The sequence below is a fragment of the Cebus imitator genome, unplaced genomic scaffold, assembly GCF_001604975.1.
Source record: "Cebus imitator isolate Cc_AM_T3 unplaced genomic scaffold, Cebus_imitator-1.0 Scaffold265, whole genome shotgun sequence".
Lineage (NCBI taxonomy): Eukaryota > Metazoa > Chordata > Mammalia > Primates > Cebidae > Cebus > Cebus imitator.
In genome coordinates this window covers 2,357,708-2,368,099 of record NW_016107580.1, presented here as the reverse complement: position 1 = coordinate 2,368,099, position 10,392 = coordinate 2,357,708, and the positions used below count along the sequence as shown (strand labels likewise).

Here is a 10,392-nt window from a genome sequence, read left to right as displayed (position 1 = left end):
AAAAAAAAAAAAAAAAAAAAAAAAAAAAAAAAAAAAAAAAAAAAAAAAAAAAAAGCAAAAAAGTACTCAGCAAACAAGTAATAGTAGGGAGCTTCCTCAAACTGATAAAAGTTGTCTATTAAAAACCCATAACTAATATCATACTTGATGGTGAAAGATTGAAAGCTTTCCTCTAAAATCAGGAATAAGACAAGAATATCTATTTTCACCATTTCTATTTTACCATTTGTATTGTACTGGAGGTTCTAGACTACAGGGCAATTAAACAAGAAAGTAAAATAAACTGCAGCATCCAGATTATAATGGAAGAAGGAAAATATTACCTCTATTTGCAAAGTGACATGATCCTGTATGTAAAAAATTCTAAGGAATGCATACATACACACATACGAACACCCCCCTACACACACACACACACACACACACACACACACACACACACACCAGCTAATAAATGACTATTGCAGGGTTATAGAAGATCAATATATAAAAATCAGTTGTATTTCTACACATTCACAATGAACAATCTGAAAATGACATGAAGTAAACAATTCAATAGTATAAAAAGAATAATAGAATAAGTGCAAGACTTGTATACTTGAAACTATAAAACTTCACTGAAAGGAATTAAAAAGACAAATGGAAATACGTTTTATCTTCATGTATTGGAAGATTCAATATGTCCCAAATTGATCTACCAATTCAATGCAATCCCTATTGAAATTCCAACTACCTTTTTGCAGAAATTGACAAGATAACTGTAAAGTTCATATGAAAATGCAAGGATTTAGAATAGCAAAGTTACAGGACTCATTCTTCAAGATTTTAAAGCTTACTTCAAAACTATAGGAATCCAAACACTGTGGTACTAGCCTACGATAGACATATAGATCAATAGAACAGAATTGAAAGTCCAGAAATAAGACTATATACATGTAAACACCAACTGGCTAATTGATTTTTGACAAGGGTAGGTATCAAGACAATTCAGTGAGGAAAGAACAGTCTTTTCAACAAATGGTGCTGGGACAAGTGGATATCTGCACACAGAAGAATGAATGTGGATCCATATCTCATCCCATATATGAAACTTAACTCAAAATAGATCAACTACCTAATTATAAGAACTAAAATTATTAAACTTCTAGAAGAAAACACAGAGTTAAATCTTTGTGATGTTGCATTAGGCAACAGTTTCTTAGATATGACACCAAAGCACACAACCAAAATAAAAATAGATATATGAACTTCAAAATAAGAAACATTTATGCTTCAAAGAACACTATCCAGAAAGTGAAAAAGATAACCCACAGACTTGGAAGAAAATATTTGCAAATCATATAACTAATAAGCGTATAGCATCAAGAATATATAAGGAATTCTTACAACTCAAGAATAAAAAGACAACCCAATTTTAAAATGGGAAAAGAATTTGAATAAACAGTTTCCCAAAGAAAATATACAAATGGCCAATACGCACATGAAAAGATGTTCAGTATCTTTAGTCATCAAGAAAATACAAATCAAAGGCCTAAGATACCACTTCATATTCACTAGGATAGCTATAGCTATAGCTCCACTTCTATAGCTATCCTAAAATAATAATAAGTGCGAAGCAGCAGCTTATCCGCTCCTTCTGGAATCTCTCCCTGGTTCAGCCCGCCTGCTTCCACTCCTGCCTCCACCATGTCCATCAGGGTGACCCAGAAGTCCTACAGGGTGTCCACCACTGGCCCCGGGGCCTTCAGCAGCCGCTCCTTCACGAGTGGGCCCAGTGCCCGCTCGAGCTCCTCGAGCTTCTCCCGAGTGAGCAGCACTGGCTTCCGCGGTGGCCTGGGTGCAGGCTATGCGGGGGCCAGCGGCATAAGCCCGGGAGGCATCACCGCCGTCACCATCAACCAGAGCCTGCTGAACCCCATTAAGCTGGACATGGACCCCAACATCCAGGCCGTGCGGACCCAGGAGAAGGAGCAGATCAAGACCCTCAACAACAAGTTTGCTTCCTTCATCGACAAGGTGCGGTTCCTGGAGCAGCAGAACAAGATGCTGGAGACCAAGTGGAGCCTCCTGCAGCAGCAGAAAACGGCTCGGAGCAACATGGACAACATGTTTGAGAGCTACATCAACAACCTGAGGCGGCAGCTGGAGACTCTGGGCCAGGAGAAGCTGAAGCTGGAGGCAGAGCTTGGCAACATGCAGGGGCTGGTGGAGGACTTCAAGAACAAGTATGAGCATGAGATCAATACACGTACAGAGATGGAGAATGAATTTGTCTTCATCAAGAAGGATGTGGATGAAGCTTACATGAACAAGGTAGAGCTGGAGTCTCGCCCGGAAGGACTGACTGACGAGATCAACTTCCTCAGGCAGCTATATGAAGAGGAGATCCGGGAGCTGCAGTCCCAGATCTTGGACACGTCTGTGGTGCTGTCCATGGACAACAGCCGCTCCTTGGACATGGACAGCATCATCGCTGAGGTCAAGGCGCAGTACGAGGAGATCGCCAACCACAGCCGGGCTGAGGCGGAGAGCGGATACCAGATCAAGTATGAGGAGCTGCAGAAGCTGGCTGGGAAGCACCGGGATGATCTGCGGCGTACGAAGACTGAGATCTCCGAGATGAACCGGAACATCAGCCAGCTCCAGGCCGAGATTGAGGGCCTCAAAGGCCAGAGGGCTTCCCTGGAGGCCGCCATTATAGATGCTGAGCATCGCGGGGAGCAGGCACTCAAGGATGCTCGTGCCAAGCAGCAGCAGCTGGAGGAAGCCCTGCAGAAGGCCAAGCAGGACATGGCACGGCAGCTGCGTGACTACCAGGAGCTGATGAACGTCAAACTGGCCCTGGACATCGAGATCGCCACCTACCGCAAGCTACTGGAGGGCAAGGAGAGTTGGCTGGAGTCTGGGATGCAGAACATGAGTATCCACACGAAGACCACCAGCGGCTATGCAGGTGGTCTGAGCTCTGCCTATGGGGGCCTCACAAGCCCCGGCCTCAGCTACGGCCTGGGCTCCAGCTTTGGCTCTGGTGCGGGCTCCACCTTCAGCCGCACCAGCTCCACCAAGGCCGTGGTTGTGAAGAAGATTGAGATCCGCGATGGGAGGCTGGTGTCTGAGTCCTCTGACGTCCTGCCCAAGTGAACAGCTGCAGCAGCCCCTCCCAGCCTGCCCCTCCTGAGGCTGCCCCAGAGCCTGGGAGGGAGGTTGCTGTACAGGGGAGCACAGGGAATGGGAGACCCATCCGACGCTCAGCCCTAGCCCTCAGCCCACCCACGTGGAGTTTACAGCCTGGGGACCCCCCTTGCCCATGCCTCCAGCTGCAAAACAATTCAATTGGCTTTTTTTTTTTGGTCCAAAATAAAATCTCAGCTAGCTCAGAAAAATAATAATAATAATAATAATAATAATAATAAGTGCTAGAGAAGATATGAAGAGATGTAGAAAAACTAGAACCTCCATATACTGCTGGTGGGAATGTAAAATGGTATAGCCAGAAAACAGTTTGGGATTTCCTCAAAAAGTCAAACACAGAGTTACCATATGATCCAGCAATTCCACTCCTAGACCCAAGATAACGGAAAATATGTTCACACAAAAATGTACACAAATGTTCACAGCAGCATTATTCATAATAGCCAAAACACTGCAAACAACCCAAATGACCATCAGCTGATGAATAAACAGACAAAACATGGTATATACAAACAACACAATATTATTTGGCCACTGATATATGTACAACATAGATGAACCTTGAAAATATTCTGCTAAGTAAAAGCAGCTAGATACAAACTCATATATTACATGAGTCTATTTATATGAAATTTTCAGAATAGACAAATCCATAAGAGACAGAAAGCATATTACTGTATTTCAGGGCTTAGGAAGTGACTACTAATAGGTATGAGAGTTCTTTGTGGGGAGATAAAAATGTTCCCAAATTACATAGTGTGATGGTTGTACAACCATGAAAATATATGTTTTAAAATGATAAATTTTGTGGTATATAAATTATATCTAAATTTTTAAAAATTAAGTCATCCCTAAAAATTTACCAAGATTAATTAAAGTGAAGCTTGTTACCCAACTTCAAACTATACTACAGGGCTACAGTAACCAAAAAAGCATGCTACTGGGACAAACACAGACCAATGGAATAGAGAGCCCAGAAATAATGCCACGCACCTACCAGCATTGAATCTTCAACAAAGCTGACAAAAGCAATGGGGAAAGGACTCCCTATTCAATCAGTGGTGCTGGGATAACTGGCTAGCCATATGCAGAAGATTAAAACTGGACCACTTCATTACACTATATACAAAAATCAATTCTAGATGGATTAAAGAGTTAAATATAAAATCTAAAACTATAAAAGCTTTGGAAGACAACCTAGGCAATACCATTCTAGACACAGGAATTGGCAAAGACTTCATGATGAAGATACCAAAAGCAATTGCAACAAAACCAAAAATTGACAAATGGGACCTAATTAAACTAAAGAGCTTCTCACAGCAAAACAAGCTATCAACACAGGAAACAGACAACCCACCAAATGGGAGAAAATATTTGCAAATTATGCATCTGACAAAGGTCAAATATGTAGAGTCTATAAGGAAATTAAGTTAACAAGCAAAAAATAAACAGCCCTTTTAAAAAGTGGGCAAAGGACATGAACAGGCATTTTTCAAAATTTGACATATATGCAGCCAATAAGCACACAAAAAATGCACATCACTAATCATTAGAGAAATACAAATCAAAACCACAATGAGAAACCATCTCACAACAGTCAGAATGGCTATTTTTGAAAAGTCAAAAAATAACACATACTGGTGAGGTAGCAGGGAAAAGGGAATGCTTATACACTTCCGGTGGGAAGGTAAATTAGTTCAACCACTGTGGAAAGCAGTTTGACGGCTTCTTAAAGAACTTAGAACTACCATTCGACCCATTATTGGGTATACACCCAAAGGAATATAAATCATTATTTATAAACATAAAGACACATGCATGCATATGTTCATCTCAGCAGCACTATTTACAATAGCAAAGACATGGAATCAACCTAAATGCCCATCAATAGTAGACTGGATAAAGAAAATGTAGTAAATACATACCATGGAATACTACACAGCCATAAAAAAGAATAAGATCATGTCTTTCATAGCAACATAGATGGATTGGAGGCCGTTATCTTAAGCAAACTAATGCAGGAACAGAAAACCAAACACGACATGTTCTCACTTATAAGTGGGAGCTAAACATTGAGTACATGTGAACACAAAGAAGGGAACAATAGACACTGGGGCCTACTTGAGGATGGAGGGTGAGAGGAGTGTGAGGATTCAAAAAACTACTGTTTGGGTACTGTGCTCAATCCTGAGTGACAAAATAACATATACACTAAACCCTTCTCACATTCAACGTATCTATATAACAAACCTGCACATGGACCCCTGAAACTAAAAGTTTAAAAAGTCCTCATCTTGAAACTATTAACCCTAAATGCTTTCCCAGCTTAAAGGATCTATGTCTTTGACTGGCATTTTAGTCAGTTCCACTTCAAATTCACCACTCTTTCTTCCTTGGGTGGAAAGCCCTTCATTTCTCCCAGTCTACACCTTCCAGCCTCTTATTATGATGATCTAGCACACTAGGTCTCATTCTTTTTACTGACTTGTCACCAATCTCATCCATATAATAAAGTAACTCTAAAGGAGCTCTCTTCCCTTTCTTACATGTCTCCTGTACTTGAACTTGACTTCTGTGTTTTAAATAGGTAGGACTCTTTTCTTCAGCAAGTAGCAAACATCAAATGAAACACAATAGCTTTAAACAGAATAGGCGGGTGTTGAACGATGAGAGCACATGGACAAAGGGAGGGGAGCACTACACACTGGGGTCAGTTGGGGGGACATAGGGGAGGGACGGTGGGGGGTGGGGAGCTGGGGGGGGATAGCAGGGGGAGAAATGCCAGATGTAGGTGATGGGGAGGAAGGCAGCAAATCACACTGCCATGTGTGTTCCTATGCAACAATTTTGCATGTTCTTCACATGTACCCCAAAACCTAAAATACAATAAAATAAATAAATGGGAAAAAAAAAATAAATAATAAATAAATAAAAAAAAACAGAATTATACAGAAATTGTTTCACAATGGACTTTAAAACTGTACTCCTTAAGTTCCCAGTGGCTAAAAATAGTAATTTGTTTGCTCTGCCAAGAACTCATATAAAATAGGAAAATTTTCCCCGCTCCATGTTTTATCTCCTCCACACAATAACAAATAAAATAAGTGCAACAGACTATGTTAGCCAGACATAAGCCTGGCAAAGCTGAAAAACAGGATTCAGAGGAAGGGGTGGATAGGAGCTTTTCTACTCCATGCCCATGAAACTGACAGCGGCTGCTCTTATGAACCAACACATCATTATTTACATTGTGTGTAGGAATATGTAAGCTTTGTATGAAGCACAGAGAGCCCTTTGACAACTGGGTCAATTCTCACAATGCCAAGGCTCTAAGCAGCATTTCCAAGGGTAGCTGCTGAAATGTGCTGACACTGGCCTGCATCAACTTGCAAGAGCCAACTGTTAGATTTTCAGGAATTTTGAGATATTGTTGTCAAATACAATTACTATTAAAAATTAAATTATAGGCCAGGTGCCATGGCTCATGCCTATAATCCCAGCACTTTGGGAGACCAAGGTGGGAGGATCACTTGAGGCCAGGAGTTAGATCAGCCAGGAGTTCAAGATCAGCCTAGCAATACAGGGACACTTCATCTCTACAAAAATAAAAAATAAAATAAGAAATAATTAGCCAAACGTAGTGGTGTCCTGCCTGTAGTCCTAGCTACTTGGGACACTCAGGAGGATCACTTGATCCCAGGAGTTCGAGGCTTCAGTGAGCTATGATCACGCCACTGTCCTCCAGCCTGGGTGACAGTGGAAGACCCTGTCTCTTTAAAAAAAAAAAAAAAAAAAAGGAAAATAAATTATATAAACATAAATTATATAGAAACGAAGGTAATAAATACTCAAAATTCATCACTTCCTAATCATTTTATCACAAGTTATGCTATGCTCTTACAGTTCTTTGTGCCTACTGTATTGTGTGCTGAAAATACTACACAATGGTGTGTTCATGCACATTTCTTCCCAACTCCACAGCAGTGATGGCAGCTTAAAATTAGCCATGGTAGGTGTGCTTATACCATGGAATTGGCAAATGTTATAAATCAGGGCTTATTTTTCTGGAAAGGTGGTTGTTAAATATTTACCAGCACACCACTGGATAGCCATAAATTGTCTGCTTTTCTCCTGGAAGAGCCTATTGGTTCCATCTCGAAATTCTTATTCAGTGCTTAGCATCCTGATTTACACCTGTATATGCCTGATATATAAGCTAATGATAAAAGTTCACCAAATGAAGCCATGTAGTCTGTTAGCTATTTAAAAATTTATATTTTTTCATAGGTTTATTGAATGTTAGAGTTGGAAGGAGCCTTAGAAAACATTTTTCAAATCGGTTCAATAGTGGAAGGACTCTCTCCTCTAACATTCTCGGACAGCTGTCAATTTAGTTTTTCTCCTCTCTGTGCTTCCATGTGTGCTATTCCTTCTGCGTGGGACCTTCTTCCTACCATCCTCCCCCTGCCCAAGATCATCATTTTCTGGATCACTTAAACACCATTCTTAAACATCACCTCTTCCAAGAAGGCTTCCCTAACCTCTAAGGCTGACCTGGTAACCCTTCTGTGTGTTCTTGGATCACACACTACTTCCTCCTACACAGCATTAGTCATGCTCTATGAAATTCCCAGTTTCTCTTTCCTCAGACCATAAGCGCTAAGGATAAGAAACACACTTACCTTGTTCATTACTTTACTCCTATTGCCCTATCCAGGTGTTTGTCAAAAGAAGCACTCTATAAATGTGAACAAATGAATGAAGGAATGAATGAATGAGGCAGTAGGAAAGGCACTGGCCTTCAACTCCTAAAACACTCAACTCCCAACTCTGCCCTTACTAGCTAGCTGTGAACCGTTTATTAAGTTACATTAAGCTGTTAGCCTCCATTTACTTAAACATAAAATGTGAAAATTAAGACTAACCACACTGTTGAGGATTAAATGGGATGACTTATGAACATAAAGCCTTTGGTAAACTACAAAATGGTTTTAAAATGTCATGTTGTATTATTATTGCAGGGCACTTCCTGAGAAGGGGAGCTTACATTTTGCAATGCCACCAGTCTGATTTTGATAGCTATAATTGTCACAATTTCTATAACCTCAACTCTTGACATAAAATTCTTCCAACTCAACATAATAATCTAATCTTTTTTCCATATGACAGCCTTTTAAATACTGAAGATCAGTTAAAGCTAAACTACCCTTACTAACTTTGTCTTTCCAAGGCTAAACTTCCCAAAGCTGAAGCTAAGCTTCAGCTTCTTTGAGCAGGTGGAAGGAAACTTACCTTCAGAGAAACTCTCTTTTTGATAAGTTGTATGGTACTAAAGAGCATTATATTCATTTTCTATTGCTGCTATAACAAAGTAGCACGAACTCAGGGGCTTAAACAATGCAAATTCGGTATCTTACAGTTTTGTAGGTTAGAAATCTAGCAGTCTCCCTGGGTTAAAATCAAGGTGTCAGCAGGGCTGCATTCCTTTCTGGAGGCTTTAGGAGAGAATCTGTTTCCGTGCTGATTCTCCACAGCTGGAAAAGGTCTCTGATGTTAAGGACTCACATGATTAGATTGGGCCCACCTGGATAATCCAGGAAAAAATCTCCTCATTTCAAGATCCTTAACCCTAATTAATTCTGCAATGTCTCTTTTGCCATCTAGGGTAACATTTTTTACAGGTTCCAGGAATTATGACATGAACACCTTTGTGGGACCATTATTCTGCCTACCACAAGCTCCTTTATGGCCACTTTCACTCTTACATTTGTCAACAAAATTTACCCACATACACACTTTTACCTTTTTTAATTTGATATAGTTACACATACATATACATATGCACATATATATATATATACACATATATGTTTACTTATAAATAATCCCTCTCTCCACTGCTTACTCTGAGTGTCTATTCACGTGCTAGCCATGGGGCATCCTATATAGTAGAGATTATACTTCAGGTTTCCAATTCTGATCATTGCTTTTCAAACTAAATATGGATTTAACTTAAATGACATGCGGTCATTTATCTCAAGCTTTGTACACATATCATCAAAATGTTAAGCAAAAAGTGAAAATGCAGTCCATTTTCCAGATTCGCCTAACTTCAGTTATCTGAAATACAAAAAAGACTAGGCAAGGCCTTCTAGCAGTCCTGCCCCCAAAAAGAGCCTTGATTGAGTAAAACTCCCTGAGCCAGCCAACCCTCTAGCCTAGCTCTCTCCTCTGGAAAGTGCTGTGTTCTTTCTACAATACCCAAGGATTGCCTATGTTCAAATCCTGGCCATTTACTAAGTCTGTGATCTTAATCCACTTCATCTATTTGTGTTTTAGTTTACTCACCAGTAAATTGGAGATAACAAAGCACCTTCCAGAGGCTTCTAATGAGGACTGAATGAGTTAGCAAATATAAAATGCTTATACTGCTGCCTGATAAATTATAAATACTCAATGCACATTGTGGGTGGGGATGAGACAGGGAATGAGTCTAAATCATTACCACACCCAGCAAAGATTCTTTGATGAGTCCTGTGGTAAAGGTGAAGGAGGAAGGAGGAAACCCTTCCTATGTCTTAAACCCCATTTATCTTAAAGAAGACTAAATAAGGAAGGCAGGGTGGTACACTTAAAGGCACCCTGATGAAAAACCTGTATCTCCACATAAGCCCAATTAGAAATTGATTGGGTAAACAAGCCCCTCATTTTTAATACAAACTGACAACTGAGGCAAATGTAATAATTCCACAAGCATTTGGTGAGCACCTATAATCTGACTCCTATCACAAAGATCTGCAGTCTAGTTGAGTATTTCTCAAATGTTTTTCATCTGATCTACAATAACAAATACTTTTTCTTCTTTTTGAGACAGTCTCTCTCTGTCACCCAAGCTGCAGTGCAATGGCTCAATCTCAGCTCACCATAACCTCTGCCTCCCAAATTCAAGCAATTCTTCTGCCTCAGCCTCCCAAGTAGCTGGGATTACAGGCACCCACCATAATGCCTGGCTAACTTTTGTATTTTGAGTAGAGATGGGGTTTTACCATGTTAGCCAGGCTGGACTTAAACTCCTGACCTCAGGTGATCTTCCGACCTTGGCCTCCCAAAGTGTTGGGATTACAGGCATGAGCCACCGTACCCAGCCAACAAATGCATTTTTACATTATGACCCAACACACACATGCATGTATATACTGA

The 10,392-nt window shown here is 40.4% G+C and overlaps 2 protein-coding genes across 6 annotated transcripts in view; one reads left to right on the top strand and one right to left on the bottom strand.

Moving 5' to 3' along the window:
• Positions 1-10,392, bottom strand: part of STK33 (serine/threonine kinase 33) — a 194,334-nt gene that overhangs the window by 95,747 nt on the left and 88,195 nt on the right. The gene's annotated exons all lie outside the window — the stretch shown is intronic.
• Positions 1,619-3,376, top strand: LOC108283791 (keratin, type II cytoskeletal 8-like). The gene has a single exon (XM_037728431.1). It carries the CDS (start codon positions 1,687-1,689, stop codon positions 3,139-3,141), a length of 1,455 nt encoding a protein of 484 aa, XP_037584359.1. The 5' UTR covers positions 1,619-1,686; the 3' UTR covers positions 3,142-3,376.

Coding starts and splice junctions, on each gene's coding strand:
- LOC108283791 (XM_037728431.1), top strand. CDS start 1,687: ATGTCCATCAGGGTGACCCAGAAGTCCTACAGGGTGTCCACCACTGGC.